The sequence below is a fragment of the Aquarana catesbeiana genome, linkage group LG12 (genome assembly GCF_042186555.1).
Source record: "Aquarana catesbeiana isolate 2022-GZ linkage group LG12, ASM4218655v1, whole genome shotgun sequence".
Lineage (NCBI taxonomy): Eukaryota > Metazoa > Chordata > Amphibia > Anura > Ranidae > Aquarana > Aquarana catesbeiana.
In genome coordinates, this window is record NC_133335.1 from 42837235 (window position 1) to 42859941 (window position 22707).

General features: G+C 39.7%; 1 protein-coding gene across 3 annotated transcripts in view; it reads left to right on the forward strand.

Annotated features, from left to right (window-relative positions):
* Window positions 1-22707, forward strand: part of LOC141114139 (sodium channel protein type 4 subunit alpha-like) — a 210110-nt gene that overhangs the window by 171358 nt on the left and 16045 nt on the right. For all 3 annotated transcript variants that reach the window (XM_073607645.1, XM_073607644.1, XM_073607643.1), the window contains 8 exons: window positions 1190-1344; window positions 6795-6968; window positions 10800-10922; window positions 12191-12469; window positions 12640-12693; window positions 16468-16605; window positions 21440-21544; window positions 21653-21923. In XM_073607645.1, coding sequence (XP_073463746.1) covers window positions 1190-1344; window positions 6795-6968; window positions 10800-10922; window positions 12191-12469; window positions 12640-12693; window positions 16468-16605; window positions 21440-21544; window positions 21653-21923 — 1299 coding nt within the window. The remainder of the gene's footprint in view (window positions 1-1189; window positions 1345-6794; window positions 6969-10799; window positions 10923-12190; window positions 12470-12639; window positions 12694-16467; window positions 16606-21439; window positions 21545-21652; window positions 21924-22707) is intronic.

Below are 22707 nucleotides of genomic sequence, written 5' to 3' on the forward strand. Positions count from 1 at the left end.
CAAAAGGGTTCACAGAACTGTAAAACGTGTTTCTCTTGGGACTTGTAGTTTTTGCATAATGTACCTGTATGTTTGATAGCGTATCAAGACAAGATCTATTGCACATTAACTAAAAAATGTTGATGAAATCTATAGACAGTGATTTCTTTATTCCTTGTTAAAACTGAACTCCAGGAAAATGACTAAATGCAAAGATGGAATTCATATGAGTGGGAGGTTTATTATGTGCCAAAGGATTTGTATTTCTGTCCATTTAGTCCTGGGATTTACATCTCTGCCATACAGCACTGTCCTGACTGGTAGAAAACGAAATTTTTCTCTGCTGCAGTTAAAGGGTTAATTCACATTTACAGAAAGATTGTAAAAGTGAACTAAGAGCAGACCCCCTCCCCCCGATACCCGCTCTACTTACCTACGGAATTGCCGAGCTGTCAGCACCCTTGCAACTGCTCCAGTGGTCCAAGGATTTGAAAACCCCACCGTTCTTCCTCTTCAACATTAGGGCTTCCAGGGCAGACCAGATGGATTCTGATTGGTCAGTGCCATCACATCACAGGTCTTGTCGTCCCCCCCCCCCCAATTCATGAATGGGCAGTGAAAAGAAGAAGCAGTTGGCTGATGCACTAAATTGCAAGGTCTGCTCAATAGATCAAGCGTTGCTTTATCACCTAGGAAGGGCCTGACATGCAATGTTTCACTTAGGCCCTTTTCATACAGACGTTCTGATCGGGTCCACCTGTCAGTTTTTCAGCCGGACCCAATTGGAACCTCCATTCTTCTCTATGGAGCGTCAGATGTCAGCAGATATGTGTCCGCTGACACCCGCCATTATCCAATCCGCTAAAAACAGTTGAATGGGGATTCATCCCCCCATCCATCCAGCGGATCAGATGACAGTCGGATGGAAATAGATAGACGGTCCGTTTCTATCCGACTGCCCCATAGAGAACAGCGGGCTGTGTCCTAGTCAGCAGAACTGAGACGGACCTGTCATCCACCTGTTCAGTGGGAATCAGCAGAGAGATATATGCAGAGATACAGGCACATATGCTGCCGGTGTCCGCCCCGTGTGAAAGGGGCCTTACAGTGGCCCCTCTAACACAAGAGATGTGAATTGTATTGTATTTGAACTGACCACCTGTAAAATGCATTCTTTTCTTGTTTATGTATTTATTTTCATGAATAACAGCTTGTGTGAAAAGATGTCCATGTCTGTACGTTGATATCAAAACGGAAAAAGGGAAACTTTGGTGGAACATTCGGAAAACCTGTTTCAAGATTGTTGAGCACAACTGGTTTGAAACATTTATCATCTTCATGATCCTGCTCAGCAGTGGAGCTCTGGTAAATGAAAGGCTGCATGCAACTGGTCTATTTCTAAACACAAAAGACTGTGAATCATAAGACATGTACTAACCTCATATCTCCCAACGAGACAGAAAAGAGTGTCACCCTTTACCACAACTTTAGTCATGCAGACAATAAATTTATCAGCAAAAGATTCATTAACAATGTGATAAATGCCTTCAACTGCTGTCCCCCATTAAAGGTTTAAATAAAGAGGGCACTCAGGCTGCAATACTTACCCCCCAACTGATGCTATCCCACAAAGTAATCCCTTTTCCCCACTAGATGTCCTCAGTCTTCCAGTCTGAATGCTGAGGACAATGCTGTAATAGCAGTACGTCATGAACCCACCCCCTGGAGGGGTTGTCAATACAGCACCCTCAGTGCTGTTCTCTACACGATTATGGAACAAATACCACCTGGTAAGAGTACCCTGGGTATAAACGTAAATGGCCTGCATATATCTGGAAAAATTACGTATATATAAAAAAGTTATAAATAGTAGAAGGGGTAGTAGGAGGGAGCCTAGATTTGGAATTTAACATCAGCAAAAATAAAAAACCTTTTAAAAAATGCGCTGCATAGTAAAGAAATCAAGTAAAAAAGGTTTCCCAAAAAGATCCGATGATGCATATGTCGCCTGACACCTCTACACATCAGAACTGAGCAATCAAACATTGTTGATCACTCAGTTCTCCCCTCCGTTCTGAGCAGAGAGCTGAGACTGTCAATCACTGGGTCTCCGCTCTGCCTCTCCAGCGCTCACTGGTGCGCTGAGCTGTGGAGGGGGTGGTTGGCGTAGTCTCCCAGTGGCTCGCTGAGAGACTAAGCCAGCTGCCAGTTCAGGCTGCTGGGTGGCTCCTGACTGTAAAGTCTGGATCGATCCAGCATCTGGACCGGCTAAGTGACATCAGCCGACAGAGGGCTTTAGCAGAACGAACTGCACTCCTGTGATTTATAGGAAAAGTAGGGCCAAAAAAGCTTGAAGCTTGTGCTTTTTTCACCACTATGTTTCCTTTATACCAGCAATTGAAAGTAATAATAAGTTAAAGCCAAAACATTTTCATTTCTGTTTGAGGAGGAAAGGTTTATAACCAGTCGCGCCTAGTGCTCAATATTTGGGGGGGGGGGGGGGGGGCAAACCAACGAATATTAATTAACTACTGGCCTGTAGGTATCTGGAAAAGTGAAGTATATATAACGAAAAAAAATGTTAAAAATAGTAGAAGGGGTGGCAGGAGCGAGCCTAGAGTTGGACTTTAACATCAGCAAAAATAAAATAAAATAAAAAAATAATCAAAGAAGGTGCTAAAGCCAAAACTTTTTCATTTTTGTTTGAGGAGGAAATGTTTTACAACCAGTGGTAGCTGGTGCTCAATGTTTTTGGGGGGAGGGGGGGGGCGGCGTCAAACCAACGAATAATAATTTGCTATTGTCACACAACTGGGTGGTACTCTGCTCCCAATCTTTTTTGAAGCCAATTAGAGCCTCAGGCTCTAAGCATGTGCTTAAAAAAAAAAACAAAAAAAAACGTCCATTAAAATCCATGCGTCCGGCACCCTGCATATAGATTTGGTGCCGGGCGCACGGATTAGGGGGATGGCGCCCCTGCCCCCCATATGGATGGGCCGCCACTGTTTATAACCCGTGTCACTTTTGTTTTGCTGTCTCCCATTTCTCTTCACTTGCTGTCCTGTTGACACATCAGAAAGTCAGGGGAAATCTTTTAAAAGTGAAGGAAATCCTCTATTAGACAGGTTTTCCTGTTGGAAGATTTTCCCTTTATTGATGTTCCAGCAACAACTTTTGTTGGAAAAAAATTTGTATTTTTAGTCCCAGTGTCAATGACACAAAACATAAAAAGAGACAGAAAAAAAAAAGAAAAAAACCTGACAGAGTTGAGTATTTTAAACTTTAAATAAAAAATACTGTAGTAGCAACAAAAAGTAGTGGGCTTGCTTTGTTGACCTTCTTCCGTAAATGCCTGTCTCTGGATTCAATACTGTCTGTGTCACTGACCTGGGACAAGCATCCGCTAAGACAAGTGGAGCCAAAGTCAGATCTCCAGACCTGCATACTTGTCCCATTTCAGTGATATGGAACTCTTTGAGCCTATTTAATTTTACAGACATTCTGTACTCTGCTGGAGTTCTTGCATGATCAGGAACCAGCAGTTAAACTTTATATGGTATATAAAATTAGGTATATATATATATATATATATATATATATACAGGTCCTTCCACAAATCGCTGTATCAGGCCTAAGAGGCATGATAGAGGAGAAAAGAAGGGGGCTTGATTCCAAACAGATAGCAGCTGGGAACAATGCAGTTGTGTAAGATGAATGCAGGAAGCCGGAGGTTATACAGCGATGTAGATTTATTATGTTTGTACTTTTGTTAAATAAAGAAAGTTAAACACATTTCTTGATTTTATTGCCTTAAAGGGTAACTCCACTTTTGTTGAAAAAAAAAACATTCCCCTCTGGGTGATCGATGTACATTGCAGGGATTTTACCAAACTTTGTTGCAGATTCCAACCTTTTGTTATTTTGAAGAAATAGCTGTTTGTTTGTCTGTGTCCATGTGCTTAGTAAGTCTGTATGGGAGTGACTTTATAGTTATCAATTAGCAGCTGTAGGGCTCTAATGAGGAAAGTGTCAGGGTCTGCATCCCTTAGACATGATTTCCCTTTGAGAGTATCTTACCAAAAATTATATTTTTGTTGCAGGGGATGCTCAAAACCTTTTTTTTTATCTTAGTGCAGACTTCTGGGAAAATCAGTGAGCCAATCACACAAGCAGGAAATTACATATCTTGGGGCGTTCTGTACGCCATCTGTGTACAGAACACCTCCAGGTAGTCATATTGCATTTTACAGAAAATTACAGCGCTGCAGACTGAAAAGGAAAGGTGATTTTACATTCAATTACAATATGACTTGTGTCGCAATTGTATACACTTTTTTTTATTTGCTCATTTTTTTCCCATGAAAGCGGAGCTACCCTATAAGCAAAACCTTCCTAAGATTTAATTTTGCATGGTTTATTAGAGAGACCACCACTATCTATGCAGCAATTATTTGGCTTTAAGGGGACCCTGTCTGTCAAGAGTTTCACTCCACTCAGGCGCCTAATCATAAATTCACAAGCTGGGTGAAACACATCAGAATGAAGCAGTGTGGTGGAGTGTTTGCTTCCATCTTAATGCAATGAAGCTAACTTAAATTCATTTAACATAGTCACTTATTCAGTGCGGCCAAAGGACTTTTTGTGTGATTATAGGACAGGGCAGGTCTTAGTTCAGCCAGCACAGATGGCTGGAAAGAGCAGCCTGGGAGGGCTTTGAGTGCTACATCGGTTCAGATTCCTTTTAACAGATTCTTACGGTGACTGTACCTGTATTGGTAGAGAGTGATAGGTGTCATGGGAGCTGCACATCAAGTCAAAGCCTTCTGTGGGATAGTGAATGGCAATCTCAGCTTGGACCCCCGCCAGGCCACACCCCCAACGCGTTTCACTCCAAACCCTGGAGCTTACGCATGGGGAAGCTCAAGTGGGCGGAGTTAAACGTGTTGGGAAGTGGCCTGGCAGGGGTCCAGGCTGAGACTGCCATTCGACATCACACAGCAGGCTTTGACTTGATGTGTGGCTCCCGAGACACCTATCGCTCTCTACCATTGCTTGGAGCATAGACAAGTTCCCCTCCCAGCCAGCAGTCCCAGTGGTAAGCACAGGACGTCATTCCCAAACAGCCTAAGCGGCTCACACACATATCTTGTATTGCACTTGCAACAACACAATTAAGTACTGCTTATGATGATTTTTACAGGATAAGCTGTTGGGGGTCTACACTCTTCTGCTTTGGGTTTAGAAGAAGGTAGATCACCTCACAGCTTGTTCTGAAAATGTACCAGTTATTGCAAAAAAAAAGTATCATAGACAGTACTCTGTGTTGCAAGCAGTAGCAGCTGCTCCATTAGGGGCCCAGGGGTGTCGCCCCCTTAATCCATGTGCCCGCCCCCTAATCTACATGCTGGGTGCTGAACACATGGATTTCAATGGGGGTTTTTTTTTTTTTAAGCACATGATGAGAGTCTGAGGCTCTAATTGGCTTCAAAAAAGGGTGGGCTCGGGGAGCAAAGCACTACACCCTAAGCCCACCCAGTTGTGAGACATTGGCAAATTAATGTTCGCTAATGTCTCCACGCTTCTCCTCCTGGCCAATCAGGAAGCGGGTCCTAAGACCTGATTGGCCAGTTAGTCTTAGGACTTCCGGCCAATCGGGTCTCTGGACCTGCTTCCTGTTCGGCCAGGAGGAGAAGCAACGCCTTCCTGGCTCCATAGAGCTTGCACTGGGCACCGTCATCCTAGCAGAGCCCATAGCTCCAACAAGCAGGTCCTCCCAGTCAAAAGCCTGGGCCAGGAGCAGACGGATACAGAGATTGCCGGTGTGGGGATCAGTGTGAGCAGGAGTGGATGGATGCAGAGATTGCCAGTACGGGAAGCAGTGTGGGTACCGAGGCCAGCCTGTGCAGGAAGGGTGTGAAGGTGGCGGTATGTGCGAGTGAGGGGGGTAGGTTTGTCGGCCGCCCCTCCCCAAAATATTGAGCACCAGCCACCACTGATTGCAAGTGTAGAAAATCTTAGGACTACCGGCCAATTGGGTCTCAGGACCCACTTCCTGATGGCCAGGAGTAGAAGCAACGCCTTCCTGGCTCCATAGAGCTCACACTGGGCACTGTCCTCCTAGCAGAGCCCATAGCTCCGAGCCGGTCCTCCCAGTCAGAAGCCCTGGCCAGGAGCAGACGGATGCAGAGATTGCCGGTGCAGGGAGCAGGAGCGGAAGGATGCAGAGATTGCCAGTGCGGGGAGCAGTGTGAGCACCAAGACCGGGCCTGTGCAGGGGGCGTGTGAAGGTGGTGGTATGTGCGGGGTAGGTTTGAGGGGGGTAGGTTTGTTGGCCAAAATTTTGAGCAACAGCCACCCTGGTTGCAAGTGTAGAAAATGTTAATCTTATTTGTTGCCTTGAATACATTCCATTAATTATTGTCACAGTTTGGTGAAGGGAACACTTCCTACATGACTTTATCTGTCATGGAAGTTCTTTGAAAACAACAGGTCAATCCTAACTTGCATGATTCAGTGCACTTTTTTCTGTCGTGAATAAATATGTTTTTGTAAGGCGATTAAACGTGGCTGTGTCTCTCCTCTTCTCAGCTTGACTATTCTAATTTCTCTCAGATTTTACAGAAATGATAGAGCTCCAGATACCTTTATGAACAAGCAAGCACTAAAACCAGACTAGAATGTAGAATTTGTCATTTACAGTATATTCACTTTTTCTTTATGTTGTACATCTAAACCCAATTAAGAGAAATAACATTTTAAAGGGGGAAAATTTGTAACGATCACTTCTAATTTCCATTGATTTGTTTTCCTACTAGGCATTCGAGGACATCTACATTGAGCAGAGGAAGGTTATAAAGACTATACTAGAATATGCTGATAAAGTGTTCTCCTATGCGTTTGTGATTGAGATGTTGTTAAAGTGGACAGCTTATGGCTTCAAGGTTTATTTCACTAACGCTTGGTGCTGGCTGGATTTCCTTATTGTTGATGTAAGTACATTACTTAGAATCAGTTTCTGGAAGTTGTGTGTTTGATTCTGAGGCTATGCTATAGTTTTATAGCTGAATTGGCTTAATCTTGTGGATGTGGGAATCATTTTGAGAATGTTATTATTGTAAGAATATTTTGGATTTTTTTAAGATTATTTTGGTTATATTTTCTAAAACATCAAAAATATTTATGTTTACAAATATCCATGTGTAATATATGGATTCCAATTTAGAAAGAGAATGTGCATTCTTTATTAAAAAAGAAATCTGCTAATAGTTCTGTTTTAACCTACTCTTCCTGGGAGCTGGAAAACTTATATTTAATTGGAAATGTCAAACTCTACTGGTGGGGTTTTTAAAGAGACTGTGGTAGTCCACAATGTCCTCTCTGGCCCATTTTATTTTTTAATTTATATTATAGATTGAGAAATCAAACAGATGCATTTAAAGAGGATGTAAACTCTCCCACTCTGATGCTGATTTTCATTTAGTCCATTATAATAAGTAATTATCAAACTATAGCCACTGTAATCCAGCCCAAATCGCATATTACTTACTGTTTAAAGAAACTTTAAAAAACTTGTTTCCAGGGGTTAGGCAGCACCATCTTAAGTATTGTTTTCTGAGTCCACAGTAGAGTGTATTTCCACCCTTACATTGAGCACTTCTTGTACAGTTAACCAAGCCTCCTTCTCAATCCATTGTTTCTATGGCAACCCTGCTTTACTTCTCATAGCTGACTTGTTTTATTTCATAGTATTTACTTGTGCCGATTATCTAGTGTTTGCCTACGTCAGTCTTATCAGCTTCAGCTGATAAGGCTGCAGTAATGCTGTCTGATGGCCAGGTTTACACTGCATGTGATGTCACATGGTCACATGGGGTGTAGTAGGAAGCTCTGAGTGATTATGCAGTCTCGTGGAATTTCAGAGTTGTGCTGTAGGAAGATCTGATAATAGACAGACAAGTACACAGAGTGTGCCGTAAATCAGGGGAGATCTGGGCATGCTCAGTGAAGTCATTCTAAAGAACAAAAAGGATTACAACAATACTATGCAAGTAAGGAGATATCTATAAGCAGTGTTCATTAGGGTTTTTTATGCTGATTTACATGGGACAAAGTTGTCGGGGAAAGTTTACAACCACTTTAAGGTTAAAAATTAACAGACATGTCAACTCTAGACATGTGCATTCAGTTTAGTTCTGAATCAAAATTCGGACAGATTTTTCATTATTCGGAAATTCGGATGAATCCGAATTTCCGAATTACAAAAGTAATGAATTTAAACGAATCCGAAAAAAAGGGAACAAATTCGAATCGAATTTGAAAACATGTTCAAATCGAATTTGAAAACCATAAAAAACGATTTTCTAAAAAATACAATAAAATAGAATATAAAATCATAAAGCAATAGAATACATATATATAATATTTTTTTTATTCAGTTTTATTGTTTTTCTATGCTTTTCTTTTCTTTTCTATTATTTTCTATTCTATAATAGTCTTTTCTATTCAAATTCAAATTAATTCTATACGAAATTCAAATTTCGGAACATGGCTTCTGAAGATCGAATTTCGTATAGAATGAATTTGAATTAGAATAGAAAAGATTTGAATAGAAAAGAATAGACTAGAAATTCGAATAACATATGGAATTGAATCGAATTTGAATAGAAAAGATTAGAATAGAAAAGAAAATAATAGAAAAGAATAAACTAGAAAAACATATATTGTATTTTATTCTATTCTGTTCTATTGTTTTTCTATTCTATTCTATTATGTTCTATTCTATTCTAATCTTTTCTATTCAAATGCAAAATCATTCTATACGAAATTTGAATTTCGGAAAATGGTTATAATATATATATATATATATATATATATATATATATATATATATATATTATATAACCATTTTCAGAAATTCTCATTTCATATAGAATGAAATCAAATTAGAATAGAAGAAAATAATAGAAAATAATAGACTGGAAAAATAATAGAATTGAATATATATATATATATATATATATATATATATATATATATATATATATATAGTTCCAAAGGTTGTTGCACTTAAAAATTTGTTGCTTTATTCCATCAAATCTTTAGAAAAAGATTACAAAGCAAGTAGAGTCATTCCAAACAAAATCGTTACAATCATCTGTTCAGACAAAGATTGCGTTTCAGGCTGATTTGTTTGCAGGACCTGTTTGCTGACACTAGATTGAAAGCTATGTTTGGTTCTCCTCTACACTTCAATCTATATATATTATATATATATATATATATATATATATATATATATATATATATATATATATATATTTATATATATATATATATATATATATATATATATATATATATATATATATATATATATACAATATTTTTTTTTCTATTCTGTTCTATTGTTTCCTATGCTATTCGTTTCTATTATATTCTAATCTTTTCTATTCAAACTTGATTTCAGTCTATATGAAATTCGAATTTCGGAAGATGTTATTAATATATATATATATATATATATATATATGTATATATATATATATATATAAAATATTTTTTCTATTCTGTTCCATTGTTTTTCTATGCTATTCTTTTCTATTCTATTCTAAACTTTTCTATTCGAATTTGAATTCATTCTAGACAAAATTCGAATTTCGGAAGATGGCTTCCGTATAGAATGAATTTGAATAGAAAAGATTACAATAGAAAATAATAGAAAATAGACTAGAAAAACAATAGAAAAAATAGAATAAAATATAATATATATATTATATTTTATTCTATTCTGTTCTATTGTTTTTCTAGTCTATTCTTTTCTACTTTATTCTAATCTTTTCTATTCAAATTCATTTTATAGGAAATTCGAATATATATATAATTTTTTTCTATGCTGGTCTATGGTTTTTCTATGCTATTCTTTTCTATTATTTTCTATTTTATTCTAATCTTTTCTATTTGAATGCAAATTCATTCTATACGAAATTCGAATTTCGGAAAATGGTTATATAGAAATAGAATGAAATCAAATTCTAATAGAAAAGACTAGAATAGAAAAAACAATAGAACAGAATAGAAAAAAAAATAATATATATATATATATATATATATATATATATATATATATATTTTTTTTTTTTTTTTAAAAAACATCTCCCGGAATTGGAATTTGGTACAGAATGAATTCAAATTTGAATAGAAAAGATTAGAATAGAATATATTATATTTTTTTCTATTCTGTTCTATTGTTTTTCTATGCTATTCTTATTTTCTATTCTATTCTAATCTTTTCTATTGGAATTCGATTTAATTTTATATGAACTTCGAATTTCGCAAAATGGTGTTATATATAGTTTACTTTTTCAAATTTGGTCAAATTTTTTCGAATTTGATAGTTTTTTCTCGAATGGGGTAGAATTTTCTCGAATGTGATATTTTTTTCGAATTCGGTAGAATTTTTTCGAATTTGATAGTTTTTTCGAATGCAGTAAAATTTTTTCGAATTTGATAGTTTTTTTCGAATGCGGTAGAATTTTTTTCAAATTTGATAGTTTTTTCGAATGTGGTCGAATTTTTTCGAATGCGGTCGAATTTTTTCGAATTCGAATATGAAACTAAACGAATCCCAAAAATGAATGTAACGAATGCAACGAATTTAACTAAACAAATTTAGTTAAATAACAAAACGAAACTAAACAAATTTTTTCATCCTGCACATGTCTAGTCAACTCTAAAACAATTTTTTGTGTTGCAATGTTCTATGAAATGACTCTTTTTTCTGTCATGAATATAGTGAGTAATTAATATTGTACTATTTAAAGGTGTCTTTGGTCAGTTTAACGGCTAACTGGTTGGGTTACTCAGAACTTGGAGCCATCAAATCCCTGAGAACCCTGAGAGCCCTCCGACCTCTAAGAGCATTATCAAGATTTGAAGGCATGAGGGTGAGTAAATATTTGTAGGCCCTAGTTTATTTACATAATTTCTGGAAATAGATGATTGTATTGCAATTTGAGTCAATTTAAAGCTGGTTATACATCAACTATGAATCACATGAGCCAGCTGAACTGCATAAATAGAATGGTTTGTTTAGGTAGAGTTTTTACTATATAGTTTTGGTAGATCTAAAGGAGAGCCTATACAGATTGTAAAATCAGATTGCAACATGTGCGGTCAGGTTTTGGGATTAGTGTAGTTTTAAACACTTTGGGCTCCTTTTAAAGTGACCCTTTGGACACTTTATATACACATTTATTCCAAAGAAGACATAGCAAGGCTGTTTATAAATGTACAGTATATACAGTATTTGCTTGGTTCACTATTGGCTATTAAGAATTGTCAGGAAGATATAAAAAGTGATGCCAGGTTTTCCCTTAGAGCCGGTTCACATGGGGGCGACTTGTCAGGCGACCTAGCCGCCTGACAAGTCGCCTCCCGTTCTGTACAATGGAACCGTTCTAATCGGAGCGACGCAAGTCGCTCCGACTTAGAAAAAAGGTTCCTGTACTACTTTGGGGGCGACTTGCATAGACTTCTATACAGAAGTCGTTTTGCAAGTCGCCGTGGCAGTCGTGTGCAGGTCGCCTCGGTAAGGCGACCTGCAAGTCGTGCCGCCCCTAGTGTGAACCGACCCTAAGTACGCTTTACAAGTTTACACTTAGTACACTAGAGGCCATAAAGAAACTACAATGTTAGATGCTGGTTGCCTTAAGATGGCCATTGGGCTAAATGAAAAAAAAATGAATGAATACCTCCATCCACACAAGCGGCATGAATAAAGGAATGCTCCCTTCTGTGATATGGTATTCTGACTCCGCTGTGAGAATACACTGATCAGCGTCTGAATCTGGCTGATCAAAAAACATTTCCCAACAAGCCTATTGGACAGAAGACGATTGTTTAGGCACGGTGACAGATGGATCACAATTTGGCTGATCCCTGCTGAATCGTGTTCCATCTCTGGCCAGTTTTAGATTATGAGATTTGAAGAACATAAAAGGGCTTACTGCAAACTGTGCACTGTTACTTATCCTGTGCAAGATTCTTTATTTGTGCAGATTATACAATATCGTATATCAAAGTATTAAAAAAGTACTGTTATATTCTATGGAAATCTTATATCTGTAACACATAGCCCTGCTAAGTATTTTAGTTGAATTGGAAACTGAGCTTTTGGAAGCAGATTCATTTTGAAGGGTTTATTGTTTTTAAGGTGGTGGTAAATGCACTGCTGGGAGCCATTCCTTCCATCATGAACGTACTGCTGGTTTGTCTAATCTTCTGGCTCATCTTCAGTATCATGGGAGTTAACATGTTCGCTGGTAAATTCTATCGATGTATCAACACAACAACGTCCGAGTTATTTGACATCTCCGTGGTAAATAATCGATCAGACTGCCTAGGTTTAAACAACACAGAAGAAGTGCGATGGGTTAATGTCAAAGTGAATTTTGACAATGTTGGTCTGGGATACCTTTCACTGCTACAAGTGGTAAGGAAATCACTGAGATGGTATGAAATGATGTGCATGAGTAGCATGAACCAGTATATCACTTGTGTCATCTATGGCATGGGAATGAGAGAACAGAGCTATGGAAAATATCAACTTAAGCACAACATGCGCTTTGAAATCCAGTATCAAATTATTTCTGCTCTCTGTAGGCCACCTTCAAAGGCTGGATGGATATCATGTATGCAGCTGTGGACTCCAGAAATGTAAGTAAACTCAGAAGGGCGTAAAAAACGTCATAAAGTGGACCTGTCCTCTACACAACAGAAGTAACTGTCCTACCAGATAATTAGGACAGTGTCAAACTGGTGCTTTATGGACCTCATTCAGCCCTCCCCCGATTGTGGCTCTTGAACAGTTTAGGGATTTTTATTCAATAGGACCTCAGTCTGTTTTACCAGTTGAAGAGATTTAGGTGTATAAGATAAAATCTAAGTAAAAAAAAAAAATTGTTTTGTATACGCCACAAGGGAACTGTCAGTATATTGTATATATATGAAAAAGAAAGGACACCATGGAGCAGTGTGAAAGTAGCCTAATGCACTCTAATGCTCCCAAGATCATCACACATCTGTAAGAATCCATCTTCAGAACCCCTGTAGGAATGCGATTAGTCCATTCGGCGAAATGCTCCTCTACCCGTGTCTGTGTGTTTAGAGAGAAAGAAAGAGAAGAGAGGGGACATGGCCGCAATAGCGGCTTGTGTATGGCAGCCACCAGGATTATGGAGGACCAGCAATCATTCAGTAGAACGGCGTGCACCCGAAGGAGGCTGCATGGGTTGCTATAGGTTTAAGGTCATGGGCCACATCAGACGGCTCAGCGAGCTAACGGATTGCGCATGCCTGGTCTAAGGAAACAGGCTCCCACAGGCTCCATCTGCGCTGCTAGACCGGACCCTACAGCTTCTTCTCTCCTATGTCCCAGTGGTCACAGGTCTTTTAACCACCTGATCACCAGAAGGTTTTACCCCCTTCATGACCAGGCCATTTTTTTTCTATTCAGCACTGCGCTACTTTAACTGGCAATTGCGTGGTCATGCAACCCTGTACGCAAATTATATTTATATAATTTTTTTTTACACAAATAGAGCTTTTGGTGGCATTTGATCACCACTGGGTTCTTTATTTTCATAAATTTAGGCAAAAATGTACTCTGCTATATGTCTTTTGTAAAAAAAAAAAAAAAAAAAGTATATATTATTATATACAAATGATGGCTGGGCGGGAGCTCTCTCGTTCTGGGTGGACATCATATGTTGTCCTCCCTAGAACGCACCACCGGCCACGCTGCAGCGTGATCTGTCACCCACTGTGTCCACAGGACACAGCTGATGACAGATCAGTGTACTGGTGCGTTGCCGGTACCATGTGATCCCTGTGACCAATCACAGCAGATCACATGGCAATTGTACACAATGGATGGCTTCCATTCATGTTATTCATTGTGTACATTTGTGCTGCTCACTGTGATTGGTCACAATGATCACATGGTACAGACAGGGCCAATCATAGCCCATCTGTACCATGTGATTAGCTGTGGCCAATCACAAAAGTAAACGCTGAATGAATGCATTTAATTCAGAAAAATGGTTGCTTACAACAGTGTAATTCACTGTTATAGTCATAGTCATAATCATAGTGTGTGGAAAAAAAAAAAAAAATCCTGAGATCCCCAGAGTAGTACAGTGTAACTATGGACACTTTAATGCTTTGGTCACAGTATCTTTTTCTTTTCTTTTTTTTTAAACACACTGTCACCAGTCAGTGTCCCTGATCATCAACACACCAGTTATATGATGATGTTGTACTGCACTGGTGACAGTATGTAAAAAGTAAATTAAGTTGTGAAAAAAAATGTTTTTTTCATTTCTTCATTTTCCAAAAAATGGAGAGGAAACAGCCAGACTGCTGTTCCCTGTATTGTAAACACAGAACTCTGTGTGTGTGATTGGACACAGCGGATCGAAACTAAAATCATTTGCTGAAATCTGCTGCCAAACTTGTGCTGTGTCCAATCGCAGCACAGGTCGGCAAGGGGCTTGAGCAAGCGCACCCCAACACCTGGAAGAAGGCCGTCACGCACATGTAAGTGATTATGCCTGTACCTGCTGCTCGCTTGCAGTATATTTACTGTGTGTGGTTGGCAGATGGTTAACCACTTCAGCCCCGGACCATTTGGCTGGCCAAAGACCAGAGTACTTTTTGCGATTCGGCACTGCGTCGCTTTAACTGACAATTGCGCGGTCGTGCGACCTGGCTCTCATACAAGACTGACGTCCTTTTTTCCCCACAAATAGAGCTTTCTTCTGGTGGTATTTGATCACCTCTGTGGTTTTTATTTTTTGCGCTATAAACAAAAAAAGAGCGACAATTTTGAAAAAAAAAACAATATTTTTTACTTTTTGCTACAATAAATATCCCCAAAAAATATAAAAAACAAAATTTTTTTCCGCAGTTTAGGCCGATGCGTATCCTTCTACATTTTTTTGGTAAAAAAAAATCGCAATAAGCGTTCATTGATTGGTTTGCGCAAAAGTTATAGTGTCTACAAAATAGGGGATAGTTTTATGGCATTTTTATTAATAATTTTTTATTTTACTAGTAATGGCGGCGATCAGCAATTTTTATCATGACTGCAACATTATGGCGGACAGATCGGACACTTTTGGCGCTATTTTGGGACCATTCACATTTATACAGCGATCAGTGCGATTAAAAATGCATTGATTACTGTGTAAATGTGACTGGCAGTGAAGGGGTTAACCACTAGGTGGCTCTGTAGGGGTTAAGTGTGTCCTAGGGAGTGATTCTAACTGTGGGGGGAGGGGCTATGTGTGACACATCACTGATCATCGCTCCCGATTACAGGGAGCGGTGATTAGTGACAGTGTCACTAGGCAGAACGGAGAAATGCTTGTTTACATCAGCATATCTCCATTCTTCCTCTCCATGAGACGATCGCGGGTATACTCGCGGACATCGAGTCCGCGGGACCCGGGATCACACTCACAGAGCTTGGCAGCGCGCACATGATGGCACAGCGGCAAATTCAAAGGGACGTACAGGTCCATTTGTGCAGCTGTGCCATTCTGTCAACATAAATCTACATGCGGCGGTTGGCAAGCGGTTAAAGTCATCAAGAGCAGGTCTGCAGTTAGGAATCACGCCTACCTGACAGGCCCCCCTCCATTGGGAGGTGACTGAGATTTATCTCTTTCTCTGCAGCCTCAGCTGCACAGGTGAATGAACTTGAAGCTCTCTGAGGCTTCATGCTCATTCACAAACTGAAGCATAGTAAACACCATTTACTATGCTTCGGTGATCAATGGACACTGGAGTGATTGGTACCGATCACTCACTGTGTTCATTCACGAGAGGAAGGGGCCAATAAATTAACGTTTTACCAGCCCCTTCCCCCCACTCTCCATCTTGAAACATCCTCCTGTTTGCCTGCAGCAGCTGTCGGCAGGAGAGTAGGGAAGCAGGCAGCGCTGCAGGCAAAAGGGGAACACAGGGGGACCCAGACAGCAGATGGAAGGGGTGCATGTGCTAGAACCAATCCCCCTGCAGTGAAGCCAGAAGGGGAATAAGTGTCAGTGCTGCAGGGGGAGGCAGAAGTGGATTGGTGTCTGCAATAAGACAGTACAGACGGCCCAGCAGATGCCTGGGCCCCCCTTTTGAACTGATTGGGCCCGAGCCCAGTAAAGGAGGGCTGGCTGTACTGCCTTATCAGTGGTCCTGCTCAAGACTGATGTCCAAAGCTCTGCATTGGACGTGAGAACACAGAGGAGCAGTCCACTGCTGAAGCATAAGGGAGCTCCAGCTGCTGCGGGAGTAGAGATTCAAATATGTAATACTATATATATAAACATGTAGAACCATTATCTGATGAGTATTGTGAAGAGCAGAATGCAACTATCACCTTTGGTAGTGGTGCAGGAATAGGGACTGTCATAACTAAACATTCCTGTTTTGCAGGTTGAAGAACAACCTCAGTATGAAATAAATATGTACATGTATCTATACTTTGTAATATTCATCATTTTTGGAGCTTTCTTCACTCTGAACCTTTTCATTGGTGTCATCATTGACAACTTCAACCAACAAAAGAAAAAGATAAGTATTGGGCAGATTGGTCTTATATATAGGCCATGGATATCATACTATAACTAACTACCTGGTTCCATTGTAGCAGATATATATATATATATATAAAATGTATGTGTGTGTATATATATATATATATATATATATATATATATATATATATAAAATGTATGTGTGTGTGTATATATATATATATATATATATATATATATATATATATATATATATATATATATATATATATATATATATATATATAAAATGTATGTGTGTATATATATATATATATATATATATACACACACACACACACACATTTTATTTTCCAAACTTTTAACGGTCAGCAAAACAATGTGCTTGTTGAACATAGTATGAAGCTTGAATACAAAGTAATGGCAGAGGTTTTGTTTTTTTATTTGGGGGGGGGGGGGTGCGATTTCCCTTCATTTCCTCTCACTGGGACACAGCATAAAATGAAAATATATCCCCTCTTAGACAGTGGTTACCAGAACAGGTGTACTCACTGGAAGATTTCGCACTACTTTCTGTACCAGTGACAATGGTAACCAGGATGACCAGTATAGTCCCAGTGGGGATGAAGCAATTCAACTTTTCAGATTCTGGTGTCTTTTTCTGAAGTGCATTCTTACTATTTTTGGAGAATCCACTGAAGTGAGGGTACTCATCTCTGGTTCTCAAAGTGGGCCTCACCATGTAGGTTTTCCCCAATACTAGATAATACACACAGCTGCATTAAAGTTGTTGTAAACCCATTACAACCACTTTAAACTACAGGCAAGCCTATAATTAGGCTTGCCTGTAGCTACACTGGATATCTCCTAAACCTGCACGGTTTAGGAGATATCCCTGTATTTGCATGTGCCGTTGACATCATGCGGCACATGCGCACTTAAGCCAACTGAAGCAATGGCACGTACGCATGCGCAGGAGTGACGTCATCGCGGCTCCAGCCAATCACAGCACCGGAGCCGTGATACCCGGAAGCAAGCCCTGGGTGACATGTCGGCGGCCTGAGGGGGAGACGAGGACGGCTGCGGGGGCTTCGTTCTCGGGTAAGTAATTCGTAATGAGCTAGTATGCTATGTAGGGTGCAGGGTGTGTTTTTAGTTTTTTTTTTTTTTTGCAGGAGGTTTTACTTCCTCTTTAATCAGCAACCTCTTTAACGCTTTCATGACCAGGATCAAAACAAACCTTAAAGCCCAAGCCCAATTTTGAATCGATGTGTGGTATTAATACTGTACATATCAACCACTTGGTGTATCCAGGTAGATTCTGCCTTGTTTTCTTTCAGGCTTTCATTTGGTGGTAAATGTTAATGCATATATCCTGATTTTGTTTTATTATCAAAGAAAAACTGGCCTAAAACAGTAAAAAAACATTTTTTTTTTAAATGTAGCTGTATATTTTTATGCCATTACCATATACCATCACCAAAGAACCCTGCAAAATACATTATCCTACTCCTGACAATCATATGTGTATGTTCTTGTTCTTTGTACTCATAGTAGAGCAAAGAAACAATATTACTCATTTTGGTATTTTTTTTGTGCTACCTAAACGCACTAACACTCGCACTGACACTAAATATGAAACCATTTTTTCTTACCTAAAACACATTGATCCTAACACTATTATTAACCGCTTCAGCCCTGGAAGATTATACTCCCTTCCTGAGCATAGCACTTTTTTCGATTCAGCACTATGTCGCTTTAACTGACAATTGCGCGGTCGTGCGATGTTGCACCCAAACAAAATTGACGTCCTTTCTTTCCCACAAATAGAGCTTTTCTTTGGTGGTATTTGATCACCTCTGCAATTTTTATTTTTTGTACTATAAACGAAAAAAGAGTGATCATTTTGAAAAAAAAAAAACGCAAAATTTTTTACTTTTTACTATAATAAATATCCCCCAAAAATATATAAAAAAAACGATTTTTTTTTTAAGCTTAGGCCGATATGTATTCTTCTACATATTTTTGGTAGAAAAAAATTGTAATAAGCGTATATTGATTGGTTTGTGCAAAAGTTACTAGCGTCTACAAAATAGGGGATAGTTTTATGGCATTTTTATTTGATTTTTTTTTACTAGTAATGGCGGTGATCTGTGATCTTTTATCGGGACTGCGACATTATGGTGGACAAATTGGACAATTTTGACACATTTTTGGGATCATTGGCATTTATACAGCGATCAGTGCTATAAAAATTCATTGTAAAATGTCGCTGGCAGGGAAGGGGTTAACACTAGGGGGTGATCAAGGGGTTAATTGTGTTCCCTAGGCTACTGCAGGAGGGACCGTGATCTTCCTCTGACATCAGCCGGGGAGATCACGTGGTCACTCGGCTCCACCCGCAGAAGCCCTGTCTCGGGGCTGTAAAGCGGCCGCGAGTCATGTAACCGGCCTGAAGACAGCTCTAAATAGCTATTTACAATGCTCATTTTTTAGAAAGGATTTACATGTAGTATGCCAGCCACTAATAGAGAGGCTGGCAGTGACAATTTTAGTTTCTTTATTTACAATAATAGCGACGGGGGGGCGGGGCGGAGCAGAGAACGAGACAGAGAGGGTGCTGACAGGCAGGAAGGAGGGGGGTGAGGGGGGAGAGAGGAGAGCAGGGCAGCGTATGATGGAGGGACGTACTTTGACCATGGTGATCAAGGCTGAGTAGCCCTGGTTATCGTGGTCTGTATAGAGAGGGCATACAGGAAGTGGAGGGTTCAGCCAGGTTTTTTTTACAGTTTAGAGGGGCGCAGATTACACAGCACAAGCACTGTGCTGTGTAATCTGTTTTAAAGGACCAGGATGTGTATTTTTTTTTTTGGGTTAACAAACACTTTAACTGACACATTGGGGTTTATTTACTAAGACTGGAGAGTGGAAAATCTGGTGCAGCTCTGCATGATGGCCAATCAGCTTCTTACTTCAGCTTGTTCAATTATGCTCCTTTCACACTGACGGACCGATTGTGTCCACCTGTCCGTTTTTCAGGCGGACCGGATCGGAACATCCACTGCTCTCTATGGAGTGGCGGATCCGCTGACACCCGCAGGCATCCAATCCAGTCTGGTCCACTAAAAACAGATGGATCAGATGACAGTTGAATGGAAACAGACAGGTGGTTTAGTTTCAATCCAACCGCCCATAGAGAACAACGGGCTGTGTCCGCATAGTGGAGCAGACATGGACCTGTCATCTGCCTCCTTAGGGGGGATCAGCAGACAGATCCCCCACTGAGCAGGTGGATCCAATTGATGTCTGAAAGGGGCTTTAAGCTTTAACAAAAAAATCCTGGCAGTTGGTTTTTGTGCAGAACTGCACCCAATTTTGCACTTTCCAGCTTTAGTAAATGAACCCCACTGAATTGAACTAACTAATACACTAACAAGTCTGACACTGACACTAACCGCAAAGGACACTGGGGGAGATTTACTAAAACTGGTGCAGCTGTGCATAGTTACCAATTGGCTTTTAACTTCAGCTTGTTCAATTAATACTTTGACAATAAGCCCACATTCACATTGGGCCGATTTGGCATGCGATTTGACATGTCAAATCGCATGTCAAACCAGTGCTGGGAGCGTGCAATTGGGCGCATTTCCAGCACAAACAGAAGAACACATATATGCAGTGCCCAGGATTAAAGCCCTTTTCCTGGACATCACATATACAGTATGTGTTATGCAATTGTAAAGAAGTTAAAAAAAAAAAAACCCACAGCACTAATAATCTTATCTGCTAGCCCATAAAATGTGTTTGATAAGGTGGCCTAATGGCATCTGTGTAAGAATACTTGCATCATACATCCAGTCACTGTGGCATCTCTGTAGGAATTCATGCTTTGCACGTATAGTGGCATCTCTGTAGGAAAACATGCATCATAACTCTAGTAGCATCACTGTAGAAATATAGATACTTACCTGTTTAACGACTGCTTGGACTTACGACCAGCTCTCCCCACCCGAACGACACGCTATACAACATTGTATTGTACAGTACAGAATTTTCATTTGTGTTCTGTACTTATGCAAATTAAAATGTTATTGAGCTGGGGTTTTGTGTTTAGACCTTTTTTTCACAACACAGTACAGTAGTTAAAAATGCTTAAAATATTGATTTCTTGTGACTCCTCGTTTAACAACCAATTCGTTTTAACGACCTGGCCGTTGGAACGGAACCTGGTCGTTACGTGAGGAGTACCTGTACTTCTAATAGCATCTCTATATGGATACATTCATCATTCACTTCACTAGGCAACTCTGAACTTGACCAGTTACAATAGTGCAGGGGGTGGAGGAGATCTGTCGCCAAGGCCTGGCAGATACATCTTTAGAGGGGATACTTTTTTTTGGAAGGCTGCTTTGCTACTACTTATTATTCTATGAATGCTAGTAGTTTCCTGGCTTTCTAATTGGTACTTTGATTTATTGGCCTGAAACAACAATGTAGATAAAGACTTCAGACTTTACGCTGATTTTCTTGATCTGCATAATTGTTTCAGGCCAATAACTAAGACAGTATTGAAGCCAAGGTAATGACCAGGTAACTAGCATTATTAGGAGGTCAGCAGCGGCATCCCACAAGTTTGTCCTAGAAATGTTTACTTTAATACAGCTTATAATCTTGTGCAGAAGCAGTTGTCATCTGTGTTTAGCCAGTCTGTATTACCCGATAGCAACAAATCAGATTCCACTTTTGCTCTTCAGTAGTGCAGGGGGGGGGAGAATCTGGTTGTAGTGGGGCAGTATAAGTTATCTGCAATGATTCTTCTGAGGGTTTCTAATAATGAAACTGCAAATAACAAATCTGATTTTCTCTTATACTTTGGAGGAAAAGATATATTCATGACAGAAGAACAAAAAAAATACTACAATGCTATGAAGAAACTGGGATCCAAGAAACCGGTAAAACCAATTCCAAGACCAGAGGTAAAGTATAGTGATCCCTACAAACCCGAATAAAGTCTGTTCTCCTAACTATTTAAATTCAAAATTTTTCTTCACATCGTACTCTGTTTTATTATTGGTCTTCTGCAGAACCCAGTCCAAGGAGTGGTGTTTGATTTCATCTCCAGACAAGCCTTTGACATTTTTATCATGATTCTGATTTGCCTTAACATGGTGACAATGATGGTAGAAACGGATGACCAGAGTGAAGAAAAAGTCAATACACTTTTTAAAATCAATTTGGTCTTCATTGTCATCTTCACAACAGAGTGTGTCCTTAAAATGTTTGCACTAAGACAGTACTTCTTTACGGTGGGATGGAATGTTTTTGATTTCGTAGTGGTCATTCTTTCTATTGCTGGTAAGTTTTTGCCACCTATTGTTAACATTCTGTATATACCGTTTGTTCATCACTTGATTACAACTATCAACCTGATCCGAACCTCCTGTGTGCTCATGTAACTGATCCAGTGTGTTTAAATGCAGTTCACACCTACATTTAAGTTGCGGTTTATGTGCTTTTCTGGTGTCTTTTGCATATTTTGACATGCGTTTTTAATGCGCTTTGTGTTTCTGGGAAGTGTCTCTTTTGAAGAATGCAGAAAAAACGCAGGAGAAATGCATCAACCATGCGAGCACTGTGTTTTTGATGCGTTTCCATTGAAGTCCATGGAACCAAAAAATGCAACCTGCTGTGGGCAAAAAAGTCCCCGACCCTTTCTAAAAAAACATACTGGTTCAAAACGCACAGATGTAAACGTGACCCATAGGCAATCATGTTAAATGGACTGTAGTACATTTCTGCAAAACTGAAAATGCATAGGCGTGAACCTATCCTTAACAATGGGGACATATGATAGAAAAAAGTAAAATTAAAGTGATTTTTATTTTTTTTAATAACAAACCTGATATATTTGCCTGCTCTATGCAATGATCTTCCTCTGCTGACGTGCGCCGCTGGTACCCCCGGCTTCTCCTGCCTTCCGAGCACCCCATAGCAAGCCGCTTGGGTACTCGTGCAGGCTCGCTCCTGAGCCCCGCTGCATCCAAAGACACAGACAGTGGGGCTTTGTCCCATACCCGCCATAGGATTTGATTGACAGGAGCGGGAGCCAATGGCTCCCACATCTATCATGGATTGGTGA